This window comes from Nanorana parkeri, unplaced genomic scaffold, assembly GCF_000935625.1.
Source record: "Nanorana parkeri isolate BGI_ZX_2015 unplaced genomic scaffold, ASM93562v1 scaffold253, whole genome shotgun sequence".
Lineage (NCBI taxonomy): Eukaryota > Metazoa > Chordata > Amphibia > Anura > Dicroglossidae > Nanorana > Nanorana parkeri.
Genome location: NW_017306521.1, coordinates 1121673 through 1149379, shown reverse-complemented (window position 1 = coordinate 1149379; position 27707 = coordinate 1121673). Strand labels below are relative to the sequence as shown.

Sequence of the window (27707 nt, the reverse complement as noted above, 5' to 3'; positions counted from 1 at the left end):
ATATATTTGTATATATATATATAATGTGTGTATGTTTATATATATATATTAACCAGAACGGGTGGATAGAAGTAAATCAGAATGGTCATGTAAATGAAATATGATGCACTAGTAGAGTTTGGAAATTGGCGGCAGAGATTGCATTTCCTTGTCTGCCAAAGTATATAATTGGGTCAGATGGCTAATTCTGAATGTCATACAGCTTCCAACATTTGTTTGTCACAGTCATATACATTCCTGATCACAATACCAGGTAGCTGTTGGGTGATTTTGAATTATACAGTAATGTGTGGTTTTTTATGATTCCAGAATTCCTCTCATTGTTTTGTAGAGTTGCTCCAGCATCAGAAACCTAAAATATAACTCCCAGGTGAGACAAATGAGGCATGTATATTGTGACTGTATGATTGCACATTTGTTTTTTCGTTTATGGCTAGGTGATTTTAGTTACTGTTACCTGCAAAAGCATACTTTTACTGTCAACCCTGGAAGTAAAAAGCCAAATATAGCGTACTGTATCAAACAAATAGGAAAGCCATCACACTTTGCAAGACTTTTATGAAACCATAATATATTTTTGGCATATACTTGTTTTTCCAAAAGCCACATACATTTAGTTATCCAAATCTACAAGTACCAGCCAAACCTACAAAAACAGTGTGGATTTCTAGGTGCCAATGCTATTAGTATTATATGCCCTGAAAAACTCCTGATTGTGTTTGGGGCAGCAGTAGGAACCCCTAAACTTCAAGGAAGCTAATTTCTATCTTTAGGAAACCTGAACTTGAACTACAAACAGCTGAGATATGACCACTGTGAGGGATGGAATTGGGAACTTTCCTCTAGAGTCCTAGAAATCCAAGGTGACGGTCTTGTAACAGAATAAAGATATAGTAACCCTTTGCAACATGTATGAAAACGAACCTTGCAGTAAAAATTGAAAGTCTGCATATTTAGTGAGGGCCCTTTACCCCATACCAAAACAATGCACTATAATTAAAAAAAAAAGTGTGCAAAAATACATAAAATATTTAGCTTACCCTGGCTTCTGCCAGATATGGGGTACTCTGCATTTCCCTGGATCTCATCAGAAGGATGGTGAGGGCACCCCCTGCAGTAAGCCAAAGGAAAGGTGTTAACCTACTTTTTGTACTCACCATTTTTTTTTCTAATTTAAGTGCAACCTTCTGGCATCAGGGAGGGAGCCCTCCTTACTTGTAGTGCAAGGTCTGCAAAAACAATATATTATTATACTTATTATTGCTGGTGATTAAGCTACCAGTTATTTACTTTGGCATTCTATATTGTATGTCAGCCTCACTGTGATCAGACATGTGTTATCGGTGTTCTGTGTGCAAGGTTTGTCTTGGCCTTAATAAAACCTTTTGAATCACTATTGGTGTCTTGGTGGGAGTCAGGTTTAGTTTAGAGAAGGTCACCACTGAGCACTGGGGAACAACTGAAGGATCCAACAAGCAGCTACTTAGGATGTAAAACTCCACATGGGGATATCTTTCAGGATCCTCCTGGCCCCTTCCACAGAGTGGTCACCACATCTTACGAGCCAAGTCAGCAGGATGAACCCTGCTACTGCTGTCAAAGTGGTGTGAAGAGCAGAATGGCCAATTAAAGCTAAGTGTAGTAATCGACATTGTTAAAGGGTATTATTCATATAGGGATTATGTATGCATGTGATGAACATAAGTGATGATTGATTTTCTATATGTACATTTGTTCAGTATGGGAATATACGCAATGAGATTAGAGTCTGTGGTTCAGGTTGTATTTGCTATACATCTGTTACTGATCAAGCAGAAATGCTTAGAACCTCCCACATTCCTTATTATCAAGAAAGACTGTGAAATATTCTAAATCAAAGTTTATGAAGTGTTTACAAAGTATGTATTATATCTCTTTATTGCAATATTTCTTGATTAAGTTATTCATATAAGAAAGAACATTGTATTATGTATAAATATTGGTCTTTGTAACATTATATAGTTTATTATTGCATTCAACACAAGAATCCTCTATTCCCATCCCCCTTGAAACCTTATGGTTTGTCTAAAGTTTCAGATTACACTTGGACCTAGATGGCCGGAGAGGAGGGGGGGGTCTGGAGCACAAAGGACTCACACTGACACACACGCTGACTTGCTGGACACACACTCGGACACACGCGGTCATGGAGGGACACACAGACACACAGACATGAGACTAACATTTTAAACACATACACAAGAACTTATTAATACATCTACATATTTCTATACTTTAGTTTTATGCTATTATTTTGTAATCATTTGTAACTTTGTAATTAAACACATTTATGAGTTTCAAGCAAGAACGGAAGCTATTTTTCCTCTTTTAAACTTTTCACCCTAAGAACAAGAATATGAATATGACATAAAAATATAACACCATATATCATATTCAACAGACATCCTCAGTGAGGCAGGGGCAGAAGCAGATCAGTCAAACAGTTGCTGCCTTAGCAACTGATCGTTGAGCGTTTGTCCTAGATGCAAAGGTAGAGCATGACACCTCCCACATATATGCACTTTTATAGTTGAGAAAAGACGTTCTGACCTGTTCCTGGGGTGTGATTCTGAAACTGACAAGCAAGGTACAGCTAATTCAACTGAACCCACTGGCAGGCAGCCCAGAAAGTTAAAGTCATACAGTGCCTGACCCAGAATTGATTCCGGCAGCTTCTGCAGCATCCCCAAGATACCCATCTACCTCCTTTTCTATGGATCTGTGAAAACTTTACCCCACCTGTCAACTAAACATAAGAAAAGTTGTGGCTCTACTCGAGGAAGGAACCTATACCATTTGGGAAAGAGGGTTTCAAGACCTGGACAGACCAAGCAGCACAAGCTATGCATGAATGTTAGGTCTTGGACACCATGAAAAGACAGAATAATTTAGAGTCTGCAAGCACATGCTTTTTAAAATCATTCAAAACCTTGAGAGACAATCTGGGCTGCACTATTGCTGAAGCTCTCCCAGAGACCTACAGAAGTCTGTCTTCAGAAACACAGTCCAAGTGCATGAACCCAAGACTGCAAAACTTGTTGAAGTGACTTCATGAGAAGTTAAAGCCATCCTTAAAGAAATATCAGTTCTGCCAACTGTCTGTAAAAGCAACCCGACTCAACCTCAAGTTAAATGGCCTAGAAAGTCATGGGAATCAATACAGGGAGAGTAGTCTGACCAATGTTGACAGGCCTTCCAACGGCTATAGTGACGCCTAACTCAAACCCCTGTTCTGGCCTCTGCTAAGCCTTACAAACTACACATGAATGCCAACACAGAGGGACTCGGTGGAATACAATGGACATTTTAGGCATGTGGCCTATGTGAGTTAAACCCCACCAAGAAGAATTACCCAGTCAAAAACTGGAGTCCTTGACTCTGAAGTGAGTTGTGGTAGACAAACTGAAAGACTACTGGAGCGGAATTGTAAATCAAGACAACAGTCTGCTCACCTACATTCTTGGCCTATATTCTGCCAAACTGGACATCATGGAACACTGGAGGCTAGCAGTTTTTGTCTTAAATTTCTGTCTGAAGTATTTTCTGAAGTATAGTTGGAAACAGAGATGCTGACACCCTGTCCAGAAAAACGACCCAACACTGAAGCCTCTGAAGAAGAATGTATATGACTGATGTTGCGGGAATCCGAACCCCGTGTCTGGGAGTTGAAAATCGAGTCAGAGAAGTGGCGGGGGCTGAGGCTAATAGGGCTATTGGAGCTCATAGAGTCACTGCTGATTCATAAGGAATGGGATCAGTTGCAGCTTCATGACAGGTTGATTAATCTATCGATAGACCCCCGCTGACGATTCTAAAAACTAGTTGCAGCTATTCATCCCTGAGAAACATAGGGCACTGTAATACTGGCCCTACATGACAAGCATGGTCACCTAAGATCAGAGAAAACGTTTAAAATGGTCAGGGATCAGTTCTACTGGCCTTGCATGAGGACTGAAATTGGGAGCTTCTGTCATTCCTGTTTATGATGCATACACAATATGCTACCCTCCAGAGCTGCCCGAGTAGTTTAATCACACCTTACGAACATGCTTGGGACACTTACAATGAAAAAGGAGCATGGGAGCAGATACTGCTCAGGAGTTGTCCACGCTTAATATTACAGAAAATTACAAAGTACTCTCTTATCTTTCGGAGAGAGGCTCCTCTATTGATGGACCTGGCAATGAGAAGCTCAGTTGATCTAACAAAGGCTACACCAAAAACATCTCGCACCATTACCCCAAATTTTCTGTACCCCCTATTCACATATCTTCTGTTTTTTTCTAAATCCCTGTCTGTGTTTTGCTTGACCAGATGTCACTTGTCATTTGTAACCCCTGCTGCTGATAGTATGATCCAGCAAGGGGAACACATTTTGCTGCCTGTAATTCTGGAAGGCAGTAGTGGCCTTCTGAGAAAAAAAATATAACAAACATAAAAAAATTAAAAATTAAATAGCATTGGGAATTTTTTATATATATAGAATCCTTTAAAAGCATCCTCCCCATGTTGAGGACATGTGGCCTGGTATGGTGCGGGGCAGGTGCACGATCGCACACCCCTTCCTGCTCTGCCAGGCTGCTGCTCGGATCAAGGGTCTGGTAAGGGATTTCAGGGGGTCCCCACATTTTTTGATTGGCTGACCGAAGGCCGATCGAAAAATGGCCGACCGAAGTCCCCCCTAAAATTTATACCAGACCTTAAGGGGTCTGGTATGAATTTTGAGGGAAACCACACGCTTTTTTTTTTTAACACTTCTCAGTTAATTTCCAAAAATTCGGATGCATCTGAATTTTTGGTACTGCAGAATTCGTATTAGTCTAAATTTGTTATTTTTTGTGTTTTCGTAAATTCAGATGCATCCAAACATCCGAAAATGCTGATATTCATCCGATATTTTTGATGTCTAATTGTTTTTTTTTTTATTTTACATTTAATTTGGTGTAAATACAGCAGCATCCCAATCAGATTAATTCCAACTTGAAAAAAACTTTATAGGTAGTTTTGCCTTCAACACCAGATTTTTTTATCTAGCAGTAACCGGCCTGAACTGAGTGGTAGAAATAGCAGTCACAACAGATTTAAACAGATTTAAAAGCTATAAGAAAGTTTACTCATCCAAAAAAATATACAGCTGAAGTCTTCAACCTCATACCTATTGGTCGGTTGTGAAAGAATTTTATAGAATATTTTGTGATCTTTTTTGCAGTATCACACTGTTTAATAAACAGCAACTGAAGTTGTTTCTGACATACACAAAGGGTAGTCATAAAAATAACTTTTGGATCTATTCACTGTGAACACGGAGGTGGGTACACACATGTAGTATAAACATTTGTTTTGTTTGATTAAACGTTTTTAGTTTTCATTCATTTCATTTGAAATACTTTTTTTTTACTGTTGTTGGGGCTTTGTGTAAATATTAGGGGTCCAAATAGACCCCTGACATTTCCCTTTTAAAATAGAAAAGAAATTGAGGACACAGAGAGCTCCATTTCTTTTTCAGCAGCCTCAGCACTCAGTGAATGGGAAGCACTCAGTACACAGGCTTTCCATTCATTCAGACACTGATTGTGAAATATTTACTATCAGCCATTTCTGAATGGGGAGGAGCCTCTGTACTGAGTGCTTCTCCCCATTGAGGAAATCTTGAATGAACAGACTGTGATGTAAATCACATCCTGTTCATTCATAACTGGAGACACATAGTACTATGTGTCCCCAGTTATTTACAAACACTGGAGTGATCAGACGGTCGCTCCAGTGTTTGTCCTTCACACAAAGAGGACCAATGATATTTACCGATCCCCCGCTCTGCCACGTACAGAGCCGCTGTCATCCTGAAACTGACAGGATGACAGCGCCTCCTCTCTCCTCTCCGCTCTGCCATCCTGACAGCTGCGGGCGCGGCTTCTCTCACGCTCGGCCATCCTGACAGCAGGCAGCCCTCCCTCCTGCGCCCCCCGAGGAGCGCTGTCATGTCGGATAGTCAGTGCCCAGCGGTGAGGAGAGAAGCCGCCCCGAGGACGAGCTGTGTCGGCCGCCTGGTGCCTTTGTTGCCATGGCCCCCTGTGTGGCAGCACAGCTTGCACACCCCTAAGGCCGGCCCTGGGTACACAATGACATGGAACCCTAACGCACTGCAATCCACAGTTATGTTTCACAATACAGAACAGTGAGAGGGGGTAGCTTACCACACTGCAATTCATTGTAATAATTTTAGCACAATGCAGAACTTTATAATACTGTATATTGCACAAGTTGGCAGCACTATATGACAGCAACTACCTCTCCCTGCAAACAACATTCTTTCAGCTGTCCCTATCTATTCCACGTCTCTTCCAACACACAGTGGCAAAAGGCTGGTGGGCGACCTGACTTTTATAGGAAGGGGTAGCCACATAAGAAAATCGCCATTATTGGCCCTGCTAAGCCACTTGACCACAGTTCTAAAGCCAGGAAGGGCATGATTGGTAATTGTTTGCTATGGTGGCAAACAATTCTATTACTTATCCATTTTCCAGAAATGCTATGCTATGTTCAAACTCATGTTTGACTTGCATACCCCATAGTGTACATTTGCTGTCCCCTCAAAATAACTCAGCCATTCATGTCTAAACCGCTGGCAACAAAAGTGAGTACACCCCTAAGTGAAAATGTTCGAATTGGGCCCAATTAGCCATTCCCTCCCCGGTGTCATGTGACTCGTTACAAGGTCTCAGGTGTGAATGGGGAGCAGGTGTGTTAAATTTGGTGTTATCGCTCTCACACTCTCATACTGGTCACTGGAAATTCAACATGGCACCTCATGTTGGCCTTGTTCGGCTCTCATGGGAGACCCGAACGTCCCGGATCGCCTCTGTAGTCGGGCCGGTCACAATCAGGCAGCGGCGGTGACCTCTAAACAGGCAGATTAGATGGCCGCTTGCAGGGGCCTCCCGGGGTCCTAGCGAGGTGCAAAGACTGTATCCAGCTTTTGACATGTTCCGCCATTAGCATAGCAGGAAAGCTGTGGTCTCAGGGGGGCTTAGCAGGATTTGTGGTGAGCTCTGCGGGATCTATGGTGGGCAGAGCCCACCACAGATCCTGCACAGGCCCCAGACCCTGCAAAGCCCCCCACAGATCCTGCACAGCCTCCTGGAGGCCCTGCAGTCTGCAGAGTCTCAGGGGGGCTGTGCAGGATTTGTAATGGGCTCTGCCCACCATGGGGCTGCAGAGCCCACACAGATCATGAAAACCCCACACAAGTCCTGCAAAGCCCCTCACAGATCCTGCAGAGACCCCCTGAAACCCTGCAGTCTGCCAGATATCAGGGGGGCTGTGCATAATCTATGCTGGGCCCTGCCAGCACAGTGCTCCTACCTTACACGGGAAGCCCAGCCTTCACTGCTGCCTCGGCGCCCAATCGTCTCAGCTTCGACTGGCCCCTTGGCGACGCCTCCTCCATCGCGGTCTCTGCCTTTGCCTCCTCAGTCTTCACAGGCCTCTTCCATCTCCCCCTGTCTCCGCCCCCTGTCTCATGCCACTCCGTCCCTGTCTCCTCACGTCCTCTTTCATCTCCGCCTCCATCTCCCTCTGTCTCTGGCCCGGTCTCATGCCGCTCAGTCCCATGTCTCCTTCTGTCCTCTTTAATCTCCGCACCCATCTCCCACTGTCTCCACCCCCTGCCGCTCCATCTCCCTTCTCCTCCTGCTCGCTCGCCCGCCCGCCGATTTCTCCCCGTCGACATTAGACAGCTCGGCTGCCTTAACGTTTTGGGGCCTGAACGTGGGCTCACGTGCCAGCAGAAAGGGCCTCGCGTGCCATAGGTTCGCCACCACTGGCCTAGGCTATAAGAAGATTGCCAAGACCCTGAAACTGAGCTGCAGGACGGTGGCCAAGACCATACAAAGGTTTAACAGGACAGGTTTCAATCAGAACAGGCCTCGCCATGGTCGACCAAAGAAGTTGAGTGTACATGCTCATTGTCATATCCAGAGGTTGTCTTTGGTAAATAGACGTATGAGTGCTGCCAGCATTGCTACAGAGGTTGAAGGGGTGGGGGGGTCAGCCTGCCAGTGCTCAGAACATACGCCGCACACTGCATCAAATTGGTCTGCATGGCTGTCGTCCCAGAAGGAAGCCTCTTCTAAAGATGATGCACAAGAAAGCCCGCAAACAGTTTGCTAAAGACAAGCAGACTAAGGACATGGATTACTGGAAACATGTCCTGTGGTCTGATGAGACCAAGATAAACGTATTTGGTTCAGATGGTGTCAAGCGTGTGTGGTGGTAACCAGGTGAGGAGTAAAAAGACAAGTGTGTCTCGCCTACAGTCAAGCATGGCGGTGGAAGTGTCATGGTCTGGGGCTGCATGAGTGCTACCGACACTGGGGAGCTACAGTTCATTGAGGGAACCATGAATGCCAACATGTACTGTGACCTACTGCCACTGCCTTGCTAAAGAAGCTGAGGGTAAATGTGATGGACTGGCCAAGCATGTCTCCAGACCTAAACCCTATTGAGCATCTGTGGGGCATCCTCAAACGGAAGGTGGAGTGGAAGAGGACTCCAGTGGCAACCTGTGAAGCTCTGGTGAACTCCGTGCCCAAGAGGGTTAAGGCAGTGCTGGAAAATAATGGTGGCCACACAAAATATTGACACTTTGGGCCCAATTTGAAAATTTTCACTTAGGGATGTACTCACTTTTTTGTTGCCAGCGGTTTAGACATTAATGGCTGTGTGTTCAGATATTTTGAGGGGACAGAAAATGTACAGTGATTCACTACTGATGGATCCAATACTCATTTGTTGTGGTAGGGCACTCAAAGAGCAAAATGCAACACAGGAAATATTATAAGGCAACCAATTTCTCATGGTGGGTGGCCCACCTTTATTAAGGCGTCAATTTTGTACAGTATTAAGTTCAATATATAAGTAGGCATGTATTCAACATCTCTAGAATATTGCTAGAATACTGTTTGTTAGTTTTTTATTTTGTTTTTGTTTGTAAAATATAATTTTATTTCCGTCCTCATCCTAACATTGTTATACTAATATTCAGTCCTTCCTTAGCTCTAAACATTCCATGCAAATAACTCAGAATACATATTTTAATTATGAAATGTATTGTTATATTTGTTCCTAGTAACACCTCATTCTCATTAAATGAGGCCTAATATAACTGTCATAATATTACTTGTGGTTGCCTAACAGTCTTTTTAAGGCCAAGAGTTTATAATGGCATTTTACCACTAATAACACCACATTGCAGCTATAATGAGAAATTTTACGAAACTGCTTGTCCTCTAAATACATGTTATACACATTGCTCGCTTCCTAACAAGGCATTATATGGGTTTAAGGTATACACGCTTTACTTAATCTCAGTAATGTCCGGTCAGTTAGATATGCTTATTATTTTCGGTACATGAAACAAGCTACTGCAAATCTGTGTTCTATTTTTACATGTAGCTGTGGTTCTTAAGTTATCTAAAATGCATGTGGATCTGTTAAAGGGATTTTACACTTATGCCGAGGAATCTCTAAAAGCAGAGTCTCTAAAAGCAGAGTCGGCTGACTGAAGACAGCCGATGTACGGCTGATTTTAGCCGATGTATGGCTGAAATCAGCCGTACCAGCCAGAAGTGAATAGCCGAACAGCGTTCAGCTTACTTCACTTCGGCTGGGTTATTCACTCGGCTGCCTTCGGCAGCTTTGTGAATAACCCTGTAAATTGGCATTTTTTACTGAATGAGATTTTGGGACATAATCACCAACTAGAAAATTGAACATATTACATACAGTATGTTAAAAAAGTCTGTACTTTAGTATGCTATTTTACAGCCCTGAAAAACTTATTTGTACTGACTAGTAAATCAGTTTTTCCCTTAGGGTCAAACACAATGATGTGCTAGTATACAGTATATTCTACATTGCATTTAATGAGTAGTGATGAGATTACTGCTAAAAGGGGGGATTGAGTCTTGAATAACAGTTCTTTGCTCCTCTTGACAATGCACTCGACCATCTGCCAAAAGCATGTGTGTTCATCGAAGTCTTATTGAGCATGACACTTGTGTGTTATAATGATACGGAGTTGGCCAAGTAATGTTTTGAGGTTCACTGATTTGACAAGATTTCCATAAAAAAAACCCGTGATTTAAATCTTCTAGGAAAACAGTCATATTTCAATATAACGTGGAAATATGTCTGTATGTCAGCCTAGCAATGCACATGGTTCTAGGAGCCCAGTTAAGAATAATGTATCCATATACCTGACAAAGAACTATGCTCTATAACAACCAACTAGCTTGCAACTATCTTTTTACAGCAGAGGTGTAGGCACTAGCTCATTCTTTGCTTGCTCTTAGCAGCCACTAGCAGTAACTTATAGAGTTTGGGTGAGATGGCCATAGTTCCATTGGGGCAACCTATGGCTTGAAAGTGAAGCAGTTGTCAAAAGACTTGTGACAGTGAAAACAAGCTACAGGGTATAACTAGCTGGGTGTGGATGGTGGCAAACGGTTAGAAAGGATTTATAGTGCAGCTACTGGTGTGAATGCAGCCTAAATGTCAGACCGTGATAACGTCACGGACTGAGAGACTGTTCTGCCCAGACCACTATTTGGACCTCTGCTCGATGAACAATTTACTCACCACACCTTACATTCTAATCCATTACCCCTGACCTATGTTATTGGATGCAGTCTGTCTGCATCTGGGGTTGTACTCTGAGGCAGCGTTGCAAAAAATCTCTTTAACGCATTTCCTCATGGTGACTGCCTCCACTGCTTTGCACATTTGTGTTGTATACCGTTTTACATATCTGCCATGACATTGTGTAAATCCCTGCTATGTTGAGGAAAACATGAGCAGGGACAGTAATGCAAGTCCTAGGCTTAAGCAGCACCCTGTCCCTATGCACAAATGTAAACAATGGGTTCCTTGCCAGAAAAGGCCAACAGGTCGGACATTGGCTTTGCAGAGGGGGTGGCTTCTGTTTGCATTATAAGCACATGGTTCTCTACCCATTGTTTACAATTTTTCTTACAGAGATTGCATACCTGAGGGTGTCAAACTAGAAATGCAACTAAAACCTCTGATTTTAATGCATACTGTTGGCAGGGCTACTTGTTTGGTTGCAGGCTGGCTGGCAGGCTGAGGCCGGGGAATTTTTGTGTTTTGTATACCTGAAGGTGTAACTTGGAAAATTGCCATGTATTTTATTTATACATTTAAAGGACTATGAACGTTTTACACACTGTATGATTGTACAAAGGTAAACTGTAACCTTTATTATACAAAAGAAAGGGTAACTATAAAAAAATAAAATAAACAGTCAAAGTATGAATTATAAAAATGCTTTGGCCATATCAGGTTGTGTTGCTTGTTTGAATCACATATAATTATTTCCGCAAATGCAAAAAAAAAAATCTTTGTTTACAAATAATGGTAATAACATATCAGTAGAATGTAGACTAGAATACACAAGACTGTGTCTTTGAAATTCCCTTCGGACCCAGATTGTCTACACTCAGTGGAAATGATTCCTATACAAGGCACAGTGGTCCATGCCAGGTTTATAGTGACAACTGTGATTTCTTTAAGTCGGTTTAGTATCACAGCTATTTACCTACTGCTGCCCCCTCTTACAGCTAACTGCAAAGCCAGTGTTATATCAAAGAAAGGATCCTCAGCATCCCTTTAGATGCCTACAGTAAAAGTGTACATGGATGTTGCTGTATGTACAAACCCACAAGATACGGTTGTCCTTGTCTTATGTAAATGGCTGCACTATGAAACTAGTAGGAGGATGGTGGTTACAGCCCTGCAGTTATTCAGTTATTCCTCAGAGGCGATTGCTCTAAGGATCGGAGATCTCTATGTGCAATGAAGGGCTTGTGGAACTTTTAATTCTTTTCCCTTAACATTTCTGCTGAATGAGAAGTAATTATAGTGTCTGTGTTATAGAGGTACCAATGAGAGTTGGAGAACTGTACAGTTATAAAATGAATAGTTTTCCGTGCGTGCTTGAGAAGTTTCCAACCATATTTTCATGTTATGTTTGCCCTGTGAGATGTTTTAGGGATTCTGTGATTTAGGACACAATGTGATATCAGCATATTAATTTTGTTATTTAAGTAAAACAACCAGCAATTAAAGCATGGGTTAGGGTCTTGGGCAGGCTCCCACCTGCAATTGCAAAAGTGTATAAAAAAACCTATTCATACTATTTCTGTGTTTGGGGAGGACCCAGAAGAGCCTTTGGGGTCATTATAAGCAGTGGCGGAACTACCTCCATAGCGACCCATGCGGGCGCTGTGGGGCCGCCACAGAGGGGGACCAGGTCAGGAGCAAGATTGTAAGCTTCCCGGCCGGGTCCTGGGATAGGAGCGCACACAGCGGCTGCCCTGGGCACAGCAATGTGGAGGGTGAGGGGAGCGTGCCGGTGGCCGCTGCCGGCCGGACAGTGGCCGGTGAACAGAACACATGCAGCCGTACTGGGGCTTTGGCCATGAGGATGCACAGAGCAGCAGCCTGATCAGAGAGATCCACTACTGGCTGTGCTGCGAAGAACTTAATCTGATGGGGGGAGATCTCTGCTGCATTTTGTGTGTGGGCGGGGGGTAATTTCTGTCGCATGTGGGGGGGATTTCTGTCTGCTGCATGCCGGGGAGATCTAAAGCATGTCAGGGTGAACTATTGCCTGTAGGGGAGATTTGTTGCCACAGCAACAATATGGTTGCCGTCAAAGGGCTAGGGTCTATGGTGGGCTATGCGTGTTCCAGTGTTCTATCAAAGTTTGTGACTGCATTAGAATGTGTGACCGGTCACATGGTCACACATTTTAACGTAATCCCGCCCAGTTTTTTGGCGGTGGAATGTGTGACTCGTCACACATTTTAATGTAATGATGCCCACTTTTTCGGTGGTGGATTATGTGACCGGCAAAAGGTGAAGAATTCCAATGTTTTCTCAGCTGTTCCAGATCGGCATCGCAGATCGTATATGTAGGAGAACCGATCTGCCGTTGAACAGCTGATCGGTCGTGAAATGTCACTTTTATCAGACTTTGTGCGTGTGATCTCACAAAGTCAAGATTTTGCTATGGGGCCCTGTGATTTCTAGTTACGTCCCTGATTATAAGCCATCTATAACTAAAAAAGTATGCTCCCTTCTGAGTTTTGAGTGCTACTTGATGAGATCGAACTGCGGACAGTGATGTAATCTAGTACCCCGAATCAGTAAGAAATACTAGAGCAAGTATCTAGTTGAAACACAAAGGGGGTTATTCACAAAGCTGCCGAAGGCAGCCAAGTGAATAACCCAGCCGAAGTGAAGTGAGCCGAACGCTGTTTGGCTATTCACTTCAGTCTTATTCGGCTGATTTCAGCCGTACACCGACTAAAATCAGCTGTACATTGGCTTCCTTCAGCTGCCTTCGGTCAGCCGATCGAACATCTGGATCAGTTGAGCCAAAGCTTCGGCAGCTGAGACCCTCGGCGTGTGCGCCCCCGCTGAGACCCTGGGCGTGTGCGCCCCCTCTGAGACCTTCCATCCAAGATATCAGGCCGGCAACCCGGAGCACAGCTGCAACACAAAGTATGTAGAAAATTCATATACTATTATTCTACATTGCTGTATAATGTATTACTGGGATTTGTAGTCCTCTATAGCTGATGGTATTAGTCTGCATTGCTATATAATGTATTGCTAGTATTTTAGTTCTCTATAGCTGGTATTATTTTGCATTGTTATATAATGTATTGCTGGGATTTGTAGTCCCTCTACAGCTTGAAATCAATATTTGTAAAACATCATTAATAATATATTTAATGGCATATTCCTTTTTTTTATTAGATTAGAATAGTCATGATAGGATACATTTTTTAAGTAACTGCAAAAAATAAGTAGCTCTTGGACTTTTTAAATACCTCCTTTCCAAATAATATTTGATTTGCACAATACTAGGTTACCAACAATTAACATTTTTAAAAGACACCAGGAATCTCGCTCTCTCTCTCTCTTATTCTCCCTCTCTCTCTCTTTCTCTCGCTCACTCTCATTCTCTTTCTCGCTCTCATTCTCTCTCTCTCTCTCTTTTATTTTCTAAGAGAATAAAGATGAAACCCATATGAGCAAGTGCTCCATTTTTGGGTAAAAGTCTTTGTAGAGCAGAAGATTGCCTCTTGTTTTATTAATGAATAACATTTCTTTATCTAAGTCCTGGAAAGAAACATTAGGAAATTGTCGTTTTTCCACATCTACAATAAGCCATATCATATCCGATCAGTGTGGAAAGAAAAAAACTCAGTAAAAGTGACCAAATCCAGCCCTTAGCAGAGTCCTAAAGTGAACAACTGATCTGCAGCAAAGACAGTCTGGCAGGGACCAGCAAGAAGCATGCACATCTAAAGGGATGCCAGAGATGCGTCCTTTGATATAACACAGGAGCTCTTGACTCCTCCAAGTCATTGAGCAGCTAGCAGCGCTGGAGACAGGAGGAGGTAACCGACATCAGCAGGGAAGCTCAGCTCTGCTTCTCCCTCCCCATCACGTCCTGTCCTCTTCTTCACCCTGTGCATTGTAGCTTCAGGCATCTGTGATAAAATCATGGAAACTCCTGTTTTTTTCCCCATTTTCATCTGTGGCTTTGTTCTTCACTATTGAGCATTTTGTGTGTCTCTTTAGTTGAGTCCTGTATCAGCAGCCCTGTGTATGGCACAAGTGCATAGAGATCAGTCTGTCGGCGAGGCTTGGATGGCTGGCCGCTGCGATGATCTAATTCTCATCTAGAGTCTGGAAGGACGGAGCTGTCAGGAATGTGGTCTATGATGCCTCTCTTCGCAAATGCCTGCAGGTTGTTATTAATGCTCCGAGCAAAACTTGGGCAGCGCTGATTCAACTCGCTGAGGAAGAGCCTAGTGTGTCTAGAGATGAGCAGATCCTTGTGCTGTGGATGATATTGGTCCTGGTTGGGTTTTGGATAACTGTCGTTTGTTTCCATTGAACGGTGCAGACTGTATAAACAACGTGCCTTGGGAACTAAGCTACTTTTGCCCTGGTCAGGATTTTGTCAGCAGCCTACAGGGGTGGTCTTGCTCTGCCTCCTCTCAGGTGTTGTCTGGATTAACTAAGAAAACTCTACAAAGAGGAATACACAGCCCATAACTTTTTCTATCCAAACTTTCAATAGCTGCCTTTTCCACGGCTTCAAACACAGCTGAAGGATTTGGGATTTTTTAGATGCTCAGTTCATTCTGTTCTCATGGCCAGATTCTCCCTTTAAGGATTATAAGAAAATTAATCACTCCAGTGCGATAACAGCTCCGCAGCGCTATATTAAAAGATTGATGCATTGGTTAAATTGCCACTGTCCAGTTTCTCGCACGTCCGGCCCCTGCGTAGCGTCCGGCTCGGTCATGTGATTGCTTACAGCACTAAGCGGAGCGCAAAAACATTGCTATGGTATTGCTTCTGCATTCCTTTTGAAACAAGGCAACATGCCAGAATTTAAATAATCGCAAGGGAAGAAGAAGAAGCTATGAGATGTAATGCTGGTGCTGATGTGTTGTATCCTTTAGGTCATTCACATAGTGAACAATATGCATAGGGGAGCTGGTGTCTCAAATTATTGGTAAATGTAATCTGTTGGAAAAGGAGTATACAGAGAGTGCCATTGCAGCTGAACTACAAGAAAGCTTGCCATAGGAGCTGGACACTGCTTTTGTGGCTCCTGAAACCAAGGTGCCAGATACTCACTATGACTGCCAGGAGAAGATGCCCAGGGCTGTTGTGGAGCTTCTCTCACTACCATGGCCACTATGACAACTGCTACATCTACTGCTGCCTTCTGATTCTCATCACTGCCAGGGGTAAGTGATATCCAACAGCAAACAGACAGTAATAATCTTCACAATGTATGCATGGCATGCAACTGTAGCAAGGGCTATGAATCACATGCTGACTAGAAGCTACAGTGATGCTTCTAAAATAAAGCATTCTAGAGTTGTTTCCATTTAAATTCAGTACGTTCGCTGAAATACATGTAAGGGTACCGCTAGAGGTGTGGTTAGGTTTTGTTGGTGCTTTGTGATTCTAGTAAATGATGATGTCCCTCAGGCAGGATGCTCAGGTCTACCACTTAATGAAGAAGAACATACTGTTGTTCGTATTAGTTACACAAATGTAATTCATGTTTGGTTATAAGTCTCCTCTGGTTCAATGCATGTGTCTGCTGTTAACACTGGTCCAACTTGCAACTGGTTGTGATCTGATGTTTTATTGAATCCGCAGCATTGTTGCTCATAGATCATCTGGCTGGACCGAGGATGTTCCTGTCTCTTTTATGAGCAGTACTTACAAATGTCATAGGTGGCATGAAGCTTTTCTGGTAAAGGTGTGACATATTCTGCTTGGTCTTCAAAAAACCCCTGGGCACTTCACTCTGACACGGATGTGTATTGTGAGATGTCACATACATGCTGTTCTTTCTGTAATTGTTGCCCCCCTGTGGATCTCTTTTAACTCTTTTGTGCGTTCTAGATCCAGAGGCTAAAGAAAAGCATGACAGCATCATGGGACATAATGTGGAGATGCAGATACTAATTAAATAGAAATTCAGTGGATGTGTCTCAGCATAGGGATTTGTGCACTGTTGAGCTTTGTCTCTTTGCATTCCCAGTGCTTGCTAATGTTATTTAAAGAAGCGAAGCGTGTGTAGCATTGCATACTAATAGAAAAGTAAAGAGTTAATGCGATTACAAGGTCCATTTGTTGCATGATTGAAATGCAAAATGCAATACAGCTGGAAGAGTAGGGCAAACAGTTGGAGGGATACTGAAATGTAAAATGCATAGGTTTTCTCATATACTTGTAGTACCGGGCTGATCAATATTTAGTAACCTCTAGGTATGTTATGTCTACATTCTATAGACATTTTTATTTAATGCAAAGAGCTGTCCAAAGGGATGCAGCACCCCATGGCAACCAGTTAGAAATGATCTTTGACATCTTATCGTGGACAAATCACAAGCTGATTTCTGATTGGTTAATGGCTTACTGCACACCATTGTTTTTCCACTTACCAAATAGACCGAATTGTTTTTCGATAAATGCTGTCCATTTTTACCTTTAGGAGACCATCAGCACTGTGCTTTTCTTAACAGTAAAGCGTTACATCTGTAGACTATTCCAAGTTGTATTGCTTTGACACAGACATGAATAGGAATCACTTTTATTGTCACACCAGCATGGGGGGCAATCATTGCATGTGGCATTTTTGGAACTTGATTGCCCTCCTTCACGCTCGTGTGACAGAGTGATCACCATTTATGTCAATGCTGAGCTGATGAAGCCTAGCAGATGGGAAGAACTGTACATTTTCTATTTACAGTAGAATCGTCTATGTAATAACATCCTTAAAATATATGCCTGCTGTCATCTCAGTCAAATAGGGTGAATCTATTTTGGCTTTATTGCTCTGATTTTTACATTCCCCAGCAGACATCTTACAATGTTTGTTTTTTTTACTAAAAGGTAATTTTATTACACCAATGCCTGTTGCAGAATGTGTTTCTTTTAGCACAGTCTGTTTGTGCTATGGCATCTGGTTGTTTATTTCACTTGGAAAATGTAAATGACTTCTCAAAATGACAGTGTATTTGTCGTTCAATGCTAAATCCACTTCAACGTAGATGGTCAGGGAGGACGCTGCCTCTCTAGGGAGAGGCGTGGGTTTTGAGTTCTGTATATGATAAAGAGCATAGACATGATCATCTGTCGTTTTTGCTGATAAGACAAAAAATAATACAATAAAAAGGCTAACACGTAGGCAATTTTTATATACTGTGCTTTTAATATGCCTGTGCTTGTGTTAGGTGTAGCTCCACTCTTAAATCTTTTCTGCTGTTTACAGTAGAACCAATTTCTACATTGGAACCTATTACACTGCATTTATATATTTCTTTTGTGGGCGAAGAATACTTAATCTGCTTGCAGAAATTACTTCTGGTGGGGATTCAATCCAGGAGCACTGTGCTGCAAATCTCACACCCAGTGTCTGCCACCAAATGTGCCCACAGACATAAGACAGTTGCTGCACAACTCTTCTGCGGAATGATCAAGCCATAGACATAAACTAGCGAGCATGTTTATACCTTATGCAATCACCTCCAGCACTGGCATTAGAGACTGTCCAGGATAGTGCACTCAATGGGGATTGATTGTTCTCTCCTGCATTTGTTTTTACGGATAAGGGTATTAAGAGTTGGATTAGGCAACAGTTATGTTCTGTTACATACCTTACAGGTGGCCAACCATTAGGGCTGAGCTGACATCGTTTCATATTCAAGCGTGCTGAGATCTGCTTAATCTTTAATGCAAATTGACTAACATCCAACACTTTATTCTCTATTAGGAAAAGGATTAGTGCCTCATGAGCAGAGATTTTCCAGTATGCTGAAGACACTATGGTGCCCTTGTTGTTTTCTTTGCAATAGCACTATCTTATTAAATACGTTTACATGGGATAGCTTATGCTCGATAACCCCAAGTGCCAAAACAAGTATGCATTATTTTAAATACCGATAACCAAATTTGTATAGCAAGTTAAGTAATGCTACACAAAAGTCCTCATTTATATTTTCTGTCTTTAGGATGTTCTGTGTGATTTTAACAATAGCGTTTTATTAACTTAAATTTTTTGCTTATTCTATTCTTCACTTTGCTGTGGTTTGTGTCTGTGCTTACTATTTAGTTTGCTGGCACCTACGTGTGCAAATAACGCAGCTTCTGGAGTCACTTTGTCAGCTATCCATTGTCTACCACTAGCAATGCACCGGTATTAATGCCGGTATTGATGCTGATACCAAGTATTTGGACGAGTACTTGCCCAAATGTTCCCGATGCCTATCCCTATACTGTATTGTCGCCTGGCTTCCTGATTGGTTGGGAAGCCAGCTCCATGCACCCTCGTCACCAGGTAGCATGGAGCTGGCTTCACAGCCAATAAAGAATTTGCCATGAGTTCTGCTTTAAGACATATGCTACTATGTAAATGGGGATGGAAGATGTGTACCTAACAGAATTATATTGTAACTGAAGAGTGCTGTGTCATCTGTGCATGCTCAATGTTGACCAGTAATGTGACTGAACATAAGGTTCCAGGAAATAATGAGCATGCATGAGCCATGGAACATGACATCCATTTAATTCATAATTAAGGAAATAATAATTTTGTATGCACTTTTGATTCAGATTGTAAAATTTAAAGGAGAACTATGGGGTCAGTGTTTTTCCCCATAGTTCTCCTTAGGGTAACGGGAGGACACAAACTAGCGTCCTCCCGTTACCCTAAGCTCAGTATACCGCAAGCTACAGCTCGCGATATACTGAGACGCCGGAGCGGATCCCGACGTAGATGACGGGATCCGCCCAGCTGCGTGAGTGACAGCTGGCTCTGCCTATCTAGAGGCAGAGCCAGCTGTACCCGCCCCCTCCCCCGTCCGTTTCGCCAGTCAGCGCTGGCAGATCGGAGCGGGGAGAGGGGAATCCAGCCCCTCCCCCTGTCACGGCAGAGAGCCGTGACAGGATCGAGAGGCGAGCGAACCCGGTATGTGTTCGCTCACTTCCCGATCTACTGAGCCGACCTGTGACAGTCTCATTATCACAGGTCGGCTAGAACTATGAGGTGAGTGAAAAGCACTCACCTCATAGTTCTCCTTTAATTTAGATTTACATACAATTAGGGATGCACCGATACCAAGTACCGGACTCGGTACAAATAAAGATACTTTTTGAGCTCCAAGACTAGACTAGAGAAAAACTCAAAAGTTAGGAGGCAGCAGTCATTTGTAAGGAACACACGGAGCTCCTGGGATTTGTACATCTCTGTTTTAATGTACGATTTTTGTTTTTATAAACATATATAAAAGGATGTACCGATACCATTTTGCAAGTACAAGTACTGATAAACTGTGACAGTTTTTCTAAAACAATATCGACTAATGATTTCAGGACAGTGGTGGAGCGCCAGAGCCAGGTCCCGGCTGCAACCCTGGTAGTTCTCATGAAAATGCCAAATATCGGCACTGGTATCGGTGCATCCGTACCTACAATTATGTAGTGCCAGGATCTACCTGATAGGATATAACTAGAATTTTTTAATTAGAGATTGCAACATATATGGCCAGATATTGCTGAACAGCAGCGTGTTTGGCAAGACCCCCAAAAAATGTTCACGCACATAAGACATATTTATTAGCTATGCTTTCTAAAATTGCTAGGAATACAATAGGACATTTGAAAATCCTTAGTGATTTGGTTACTCATTGTTCATTATAATTACATGATGAGTTGAATACCTACTTTAGCTAATATACAGCTCACTGAGCCCATAAACATTCACTCTTGTAGGATATGAATGTGACTGTCAAAGTAGAATACTTGGCCCTATAGGAGAAGACTAGTAGGCAATATATAGAATTGTTTTCAAAAGTTTGCATACCCTTGGAGAATTGGTAATATATGTACCATTTGTAAAGAAAACATGAGTGAGCATGCAAAACACATTTATTTCTTATGGGATTCTTCCCATATTTAACTGCTGGTCATAACAGAATGGCACAATCATAAAACAAAACATGGCAAAAAATGAAATTACTCCTTTTTAAAAGTCTGCATACCCTTAGTTCTTAATACTGTGTATTGCCCCCTTTTAGAATAAATTACAGCGTGCAGTCTTTTGTAATCATTGTCTGTGAGCCCCAAATTCTTGCAGATGATATACGTCTTGGCAAAATGCCTCTAGGTCATGCAAAGTATGTGGTTGTCTTTGTTCAACTGCATGTTTTAGATCTCCCCAGAGGGTTCGATGATATTAAGGTCAGGAGACTGTGATGGCCACACCAGAACCTTCCATGCAGAAGAATGCAAATTGTTTGCAAGTTTTTTTCTGATAACATGCTGCATTCATCTTGCCATCAATTTTCACCAGATTCCCCGTGCCTTTAGAGCTAACACCCCCCCAAAACATCAGTGAGCCTCCACCATGCTTCACAGTGGGGGTGATATTCTTGTTGCTATAAGCCTTGTTGACCCCTCTCCAAACATGGCGCTTATGGTTGTGACAATAAAGCTTTATTTTGGTCTCATCACTCCAACTTACAGTGTGCCAGAAGCTGTGAGGTGTGTCAAGGTGTTGTTGGGCATATTGAAACCGGGCTTTTTTTGTGGCATTGGTGCAGTAAAGTCTTCTTTCTGGCAACTCGACCATGCGGCTCATTTTTATTCAAGTGTTGTTGTATTGTGCTCCTTGAAACAATCACACCGTCTTTTTGCAGAGCAGCCTGTATTTCTCCTGAGGTTACCTGTGGGGTTTTCTTTGTATCCCGAACAATTCTTCTGGCAGTTGTGGCTGCAATCTTTCTTGGTCTAGCTGACCCTGGCTTGGTATCAAGAGATCCCTGATTTTTTCACTGCTTAATAAGTGATTGAACAGTATTGCCCGGCATTTTCAAGACTTCGGATATCTTTTTATATCCTGTTCCATCAACTTGTTACGCAGGTCATTTGACAGTTGTTTTCTGCTCCCCATGGCTCAGTATCTAGCCTGCTCAATGCATCCATGTGGGAGCTAACAAACTCATTGACTGTTTCTACACAGACACTAATTGCAATTTAAAAAGCCACAGATGTGAGAAATTAACCTTTTAATTGCCATTTTAACTTGTGTGTCTGTAACAAGGCCAAAGAACTGTGTGATAATAAATGGCACCATATGAACACTATCCTTAAATAAAACAGTTTTTTGGCATGATCAGTCATATTTTCAATATCAACGCCAAAAGTTCACGATTTCTGCCACAGTATGCAAACTTTTGAGCTCAACTGTACATCCATGTTTGCTTTAATATTTAAACATTTATCGTCGGAAAAACTTGAACATGAATTCTTTTGATTTCTTAACTATATGAATGTTTTTTTGGATCGCAGATTAAAAATATAGGCAGCACTGCTCTACCGTCCTAGAAAAATATTTTACTGTTGTAATAGATCTGTTTTGATGTTGAAACTCGTACTGCCGGAAACAAGCATGTCCTTAAGTAGGGAGTCTCCCATTGCTGACCTCTCCTGAAAATGCTAGGTGTATGGATGTCAGCTTGAATCAATGGTTTCCTTTCTCTTCAAGTTACTGTCCCAGAACAAGAACGTCAGCAGTTGTGACTTCCTAATCTGCATTCTTGTTCTGGATCACTGGCTCAGACATATTGAAGCTGATGGTTGTGTGTGACAACCGGGGAATTTGCATTTTTAAGAGGTCAACTATGGTAGTACTGGATTCCTTAAAAAAGCACTAGTGTGCTTGCTGCAATAACACCACTGATCAATAGGGAGCATTCAGGAGCTGTTTGAGAGTCAGAGTGCCCAGGAGCACAGATATCAAATGCTTATGTTGTGGAAATGCCGTTGGATAGCTTTGTGTGAAAGGATTGTGAAGCACAAAGTTACGCTTTGGCTCATGAGTTTATTAACACATAGTAGAGGCAGGCTTGAAAAGTAACAAACCGTAATCTGATTCATAAATAACCTACAGACTGGTTGCTGTTGGTTATTCTGCTGAGTACACCATATGTCAGAGTTTTTTTTGTGATATTACGTTTTGATTATTTGCAATGATAATTTACCCAGTTCAGTCCCAGAGCCTTCATCCCTTCACACACATTGTGGAATTGTTGAATTTTTCCCATTGGAATGTTTTAATGATTAGTGCAGCCTCGATATTTACCGTAAAATATACCTTATAAGTTCTTGTGACCACAAGGAGAATACAGAAACTGGTAAAGCTCAGAGTTTGCCATTCAATTGAGGAAAGATTTATTTCCCTTTTTGAAGTTAGCTTTATTTTGATGCATTCAGGAAAAATAATTTTCAAAGTGAATTGTTAGTGAAACATTAAAGTTGAACTCTGGGCAGATATTAAAAAAACACCAATGCAGTTATATATTTATTAAAAATAAATAAATGTTGAGCGTAATTTATCAAAACTGGAGCAAGCAGAATTTGTAGCAGTTGTCCATATAAACCAGTCAGCATCTGCCTTTCATTTTTAAACCTTAACTGAACAAACTTAAGAACGATGCTGATTAGTTGATTTGTCTGCTCCATTTTTTATTCCCTCCAAAGTATTTTAAATGCAACTAGTATTAGTACCTGACATTGAGTAAATCCCCGTAGGGCAGCATTTAGATTGGAAGAGGGGGAGTAGAACTTGCAGCCAATCAGGTGTTCTGCATTCATATGTTGACTGGAGGAGAGAGCAGCTTTCTGCTGTTACCTCACTGCTAAGGCTGTGTTGCTTAAAGCAGAACTCCAGGCAAAAATATTATTAACCCTTGTAAAGGGGCTACCTCCACACTGCAAAGGTTAACTGCTCGTTTCTGTCTAGGGCTGAAAATAAAAAAGCTATACTCACCTGATCCTGGTGCATCACTCACCAGTCCTTCCAGCATCTCTCCCCTTCCTCTGCAGTGGTCCTCGAGTTAAGGACGCCGAAGGACATACGATCACTGCAGCGGAGGGGGAGATACACTGGAGAGAGCGCTGTGGACATTCTCCCACAGAGAGAGCTCTGTGGGCAGTCATGGATGACTTGTTCCAACACACCTTGTGCTACTGTGCAGCAACAGATTACTTATCACATAGATTATCTGTTGTTGTAGATAAAGAGTTGATCACTTTGAGCTGATTGAAGATGGCCACTAAAGCACAAAGATACTGAGTACCAAAACTGGTGCTGCTTGCCCCTATTGTCATGAAGCTGGGTGGTGGATCATGACCTGCCTCCCAGGTTCCTTATTGGCTAGGAAGCCAGCTTTACTTGTTGCTAGGCAGCGTGGCTTCCTGACCAATCAGGAAACCAGGAGGCAAGTCATGACGTGCCACCCGGCATCCTAATTGGCTAGGAAGCCAGGCTGCCTAACAACACGTGACGCTGGCTTCCTAGCCATTTGGGAAGCGGGGCAACACATCATGACCCGTCTCCTGGCTTCCTAATTGGCTAGGAAGCCGGCTTCACTTGTTCCTAGGCAGCCTGACTTCCTAGGCAGCCTGACTTCATGACCAATCAGGAAGCCAGGAGGCGGGTCATTACCCCATTACTGATTGGTTAGGAAGCCAGGCTGCCTAGCAACAAGTGAAGCCGGCTTCCTAGCCAATCAGGAAGCCGGGAGGTGGGTCATAACATGGCTCCATGCTCCCTCTGATCAGAAGTTTCTGTATCGGAGGTAAGTATCAGAGCATTTGGGCGAGTATGAGTACTCACCCAAATACTCGGTTTCAGTACTAGTATCAATACAAATACTAGTTTTGGTGCATCCCTAGTCCTAATCAATTTGACATTTGTGGTCATCAGCACTTCCCTCCTACCTCTACTGCTGTCCTACCATGCGTCTAGCAAGGAGATGAATGTGTACTCCCCAAGACGAGCATTGTCACTTGGTATGCAGGGTGAGGGGGTGAGTCATTTTCTCTTTTCAACCCCCTCTGTCTTTTCAATGGTTGCTAGAACACAGGCGGCGCTGCTGCACAGTGTCATTGGTTGCTAGGACCCTTGCAGCCAGCTAAACAGCGCCATTGGTTGCTAGGATGCAGGAGGCTGAGTGGTACAATGGTTGGGTTGCACAGCATCATGGGTTTCCATGGTGTGGTTGGCCCGGCCTAAGAATGTCTAAATAACCCTAAACCTAATCTGTATTTAATATTTTAATGCTCATGAAAGTCCTTTTTAAAGAGTAGTACTCTTGCAAAAGAACCCATGTACTACAACCCTAAGTCTGCTTGCAGTGCTATTGTATATTACATACTATTTGAGGTTGAATAAAGACACAGGTCGATCAAGTTCAACAGGTAATGGTCTGAAAAAACAGAAGGCACTTCATACAGACAGAGAGGCACATGGTGTAAACCAGAAGCCTCAGAATTCCCTCCCATGATATCACCACTGTAGACTATTTAAAAATTATTTTGAATTTGCGGAGGGCTGAGGAAAACCAATGTTTCTACTTTAGTCTCATTTGTAACCTCGCCTTGCATAGCGTATCTCATTGGAAAATGAGATTATGCTGTGTAAGGCTCCGTCTCGTTTATAAACAATTTTTCAATGTCGAAGCTCAATTTCATGCCCCAATCCCCTATTTTTATTTTCTGTCTATAAACAGAATTTGTAGTGAGCTTGTACTTAAGCATTTATTCAAAACTGTTTTCTGAAAATCTTACTCTTTAATCTTCCTTCCGTCTTCTTTTTTTTTTTTTTCTTTTTCCTTGTTTACTGCAATGGATGTTGTTTTGCAAATATGGTTAGAAGTAATTATGTTTCATAAATATAAGATATATGCTTCCATGTTTAAAAATTAAATATTTATCTCTGTTTATGATCAAACTGAAGAGCCTTTATAAATAATGTAAACATTATCTGAAATTTAACTGTAATGGCATGCTGATTCTAATATTGTGAAAGTGTGATAAGTTCCATGCTGAAATTAAGTGTTTTAATTCTTTCTTTTGAGGATATGTGGTTTTTTTAAAATTCCTTTATGGCCCATGCTCATTTACTTATTAACTATATATTTGTTTATTCTATCAATAGGAGGCTAATAAGTAAAACCTAAATAAATACATTCACTAAAATGCATATAGGTAAAATAAATGTGAAAGACATTTATCCAGAGAAATACAGTATTTTGGTACATTTAACAAGGTTATAGTAATATAGACTTGTTGCCTGTCAATTGGACTGACTCGACCTCCCCTCCCACCCCATAAATCCAATAGGTCACTGAAAACTGCAAGAAATGGCCAAAATAACAGATAGACCTAACAATATATTTATATTAAGAACATTGCAATAAATAGGGCTGCCCTTTTGTCTTTATTAAATAGTTTCAGTCCTTCTTGGAGTATAGTCATGACTCATGCACATCCTAAATTTGTGGGATTGTGCATTAGTAGAAGCAGAAAATAATTTATTTGATAAAGAAGGGGAAATTCTGCTTTTCACTTTGCAAGGGGTTATTATTACTCTGAAATATGGGACCATCATGAGCAAACCGTTTACCAAAAGATGCAACTTATTCTTTTCTCATTATTATTGGTCATTATGTAATCATAAACACCGATTCTAATGGCTCCCACAATCCTTTACCATTTTTGACAGGTATTTCAGTTGAAGACTTCATTTGGCTTTTTCTAAACATAAAACTGTCCAAATGTAGGAAATAGAGTAAAGGATTATGCACCATCTGGGGTCTAGGCCCTGTGCTCTTTGTATCAGGCTATTTATCTTTGCTCTCTGGCTTTCTGGCTTTGGATACACACAGGGTTCTAATGAGACTCCGGCCTTCAACATCACCTTTTGTTAAGCTCATAGCATACAATTGTTTTTATTGTGACTGGATCACAGGTGTTCTGTAGTTTTACAGGCTGTAATTTTAAAGATCCTATGTCACTTTGACCCTTCAAGGGTTGCACATGCCCAGCCTTGCCCAGGCATGTGAACTTACCCATCCATGCCTCCCTGCACTGCCAAAGCCCTTGCAAATGGAGCTGAGCTTCTGAGTTGTGGTGATCATATGACCTACCCCATGTGCTCAGGCCTTAATCATCTGGTTTGAACCATGTCATGTGGGATGCCATGATATCATCTCCTGTGTAAGCTACGACACTAGACAACTGGGGAATTTGACCAGCAGGGATGCTGAAGCAGGGAGGAAGTGAGGGAGCATAATGGGGTGAGCCTACATTCCTGCCAGGAAGGGCTAGGTATAGGCGCTGTCACTATGCCCTGAATGTCTCCTCAAGGCATTTAGGAACAATCCTGTTATACAGTATATCCTTGTTGATGAGCCTTGATCGGTGTTCCTGCTTGCTGATGTACTTTTTTCATGTTTGGAATATGTTTTCATTATTTGTAAGGCCATTTCCTTTACACACTAACTTTTTATTTTTTTGTACTGATGCACCTCACATACTATTAGTTGGCAAAGAACTGCAAAGTTGAAGTACTACATACTGTATGTCTAAAGCGCAAACTTGTTTCCTTTTTGGCTAGCTTTGGATAGAGTGTGAAAGTGTTAAACCCTTGTCTCTTGTTTATTTTTTCCTGTCTATGCCCCTGCTGGGAAGGTTGACGCATTCTATGTTCTGGTAACCATTGTCACAGGGACAAATAGTAATAGGAAATTCAAACGCTTACAGTTTTCAACAGAACATAAATAAAGGGAAATATTCCAACTATAAAAATACCTGTTCTGGTGACAACTGTGTAAGGCCAGTGGGAGTGCTCACCTAATCTGTGTGTCGGCTGTCCCTGGTACCTAACAGACTTTAGCAGGCTTTCAACAAGCTTTGCTTTGTTCTGAAGCTTACTGAAGCCTGCTAGCAGCTTGTTTAAAGTGACAATCACCTGCCCAATTAGGATCTGTGTTTATCATTCCCAAACTGGAGCTGAATGGTGCTTTAAAGTTTTCAATGATGCTTGCCGAAAGCTCTGCAAATGTTCTGCACACATTGTTCTTATGCAAGCTGAATCCCATGTAAACAAGGTCTAGGTAATAAACTGACAGGGCTTTTAACCTACACTATCCTAAACTAAAGAAAGCTTTGGCATTAGGTATACTTTAGACTCTTTG

General features: G+C 42.0%; 1 protein-coding gene across 1 annotated transcript in view; it reads left to right on the top strand.

The window, feature by feature from the left end:
• The first annotated feature begins 15480 nt into the window (after positions 1–15480).
• Positions 15481–27707, top strand: part of TMEM132E (transmembrane protein 132E) — a 405930-nt gene continuing 393703 nt past the window's right edge. The window contains exon 1 of the mRNA XM_018556800.1: positions 15481–15896. Coding sequence (XP_018412302.1) covers positions 15785–15896 — 112 coding nt within the window. The 5' untranslated portion in view covers positions 15481–15784. The remainder of the gene's footprint in view (positions 15897–27707) is intronic.